General features: G+C 52.5%; 1 protein-coding gene across 1 annotated transcript in view; it reads left to right on the top strand.

Moving 5' to 3' along the window:
- EMH_0089100 (uncharacterized protein) overlaps positions 1-1,293 on the top strand; it is a gene marked incomplete at both ends in the record, with an annotated part of 1,571 nt that extends 278 nt beyond the window's left edge. Inside the window, 3 exons of the mRNA XM_013501387.1 lie at positions 520-689; positions 889-1,206; positions 1,286-1,293. Of these exons, the coding sequence (XP_013356841.1) occupies positions 520-689; positions 889-1,206; positions 1,286-1,293 (496 nt within the window). The remainder of the gene's footprint in view (positions 1-519; positions 690-888; positions 1,207-1,285) is intronic.
- Between the last annotated feature and the right edge of the window lie 23 nt (positions 1,294-1,316).

Below are 1,316 nucleotides of genomic sequence, written 5' to 3'. Positions count from 1 at the left end.
GTAATTGTTTGGACTGAATAAACAAAATAAATAATATAAAAAAGAAAATAAAAAAAATTATATTAAATAAGACGGCGAGAAACCTCCCTCAAAACCCTAAACCCTAAACCCTAAACCCTAGGGTTCAATGTCGTAGGCGGCTGTGGGGCCCCCAGGGGGCCCGAGGCCCTGAAATGTTTATATTTTTGCGTTTATATATTTTTAATTGATTTCACTTAATATTTCGACGATTGTTTTTATTTATCTCTGCTGAGGCGAGTTGTGTTCCATGCCTTATATCCCCCCGTAAACCCTAAACCCTAAACCCTACTAAACCCTAAACCCTCAGTCTCACTCGGCGCAAGTTGTCTGTCCTTCTACATACTGTTGCAGCTCTTCTTTCTCGTGAGAGTTGTATTTGAGGGTTTAGGGTTTAGCGTTTATTGTTTGTTGTTTAGGGTTTAGGGTTTACGGCCCCTCCTCACCGGGTTCCGGGTTTAGAGTCCTCTAGGGCTTAGGGTTTAGGGTTTAGGGTTTCAGGATGCGGGGTGGCCTGGGGGAGGCATTCTGGCGGGTAGAGGCCGAGCTGCTGGGGCCCTCGCGCTCCCTCTGGGGCCTCCATAGGGCCCTGCATGCGCTGCAGCAGGCGGTGGAGTCTGCCTTGGCTTCAGGCTCTTTCACCCCTGAACAAAGCAACCAAGTTAACCAAGGTAATCCTAAACCCTAAACCCTAAACCCTAAACCCTAAACCCTTAAGCTTAGAGACTGAAAGCTGAAGCAGCAAATGCCTACGCTCAAACCATCAAACCTTAAACCCTTAAATTCAGCCGCCTCGAACGCCTGTCCCCTTCTTCCTCCTAGAACTTACCATCTAGGGTTTAGGGTTTAGGGTTTAGGGTTTTTGTTCAGAACTCGCCCAGTTCTGCGATCTATGCTTCTGGGTACGCCGCTGCCGCTGGCGTTCTGTCTTCACTCGCGGCTGGGCGGCTCTCCACCTCCCTTACCTCAAAACCCTAACTCAAGCCAACGGCCCCCAAGGGGCCCCCCAAGGGGGCCCCCAGGGGGGCCCCCAGGGGGGCCCCCAAGGGGACCCCGCAGGAGAAGCAGCTGCGGATGTGGGGCCCCAAGGGGCCCTGGATAGTACCCAGGGGCCCCCCGCGGGGCCCCCAGGGGCCCCAGGCTTTGATATTGAAGAGGCCCTTAAGAAAGGGGCCCTCAAGGGTTTTGGTGAGGGGCCCCCTCTGCTGCACTTCATTCGTTGTCGTTGTCTTCTCCTCGTGGGTGTTGCTGCGCTGCTCGTATTCAGCCAAGTAAACCCTAAACCCTAAACCCTAAAC

Source organism: Eimeria mitis, genomic scaffold (genome assembly GCF_000499745.2).
Source record: "Eimeria mitis Houghton genomic scaffold, Emh_scaff6806, whole genome shotgun sequence".
NCBI classification, from domain to species: domain Eukaryota; phylum Apicomplexa; class Conoidasida; order Eucoccidiorida; family Eimeriidae; genus Eimeria; species Eimeria mitis.
Note: the sequence above shows the minus strand (reverse complement) of the source record. Positions and strands in the feature narration are given on the sequence as shown.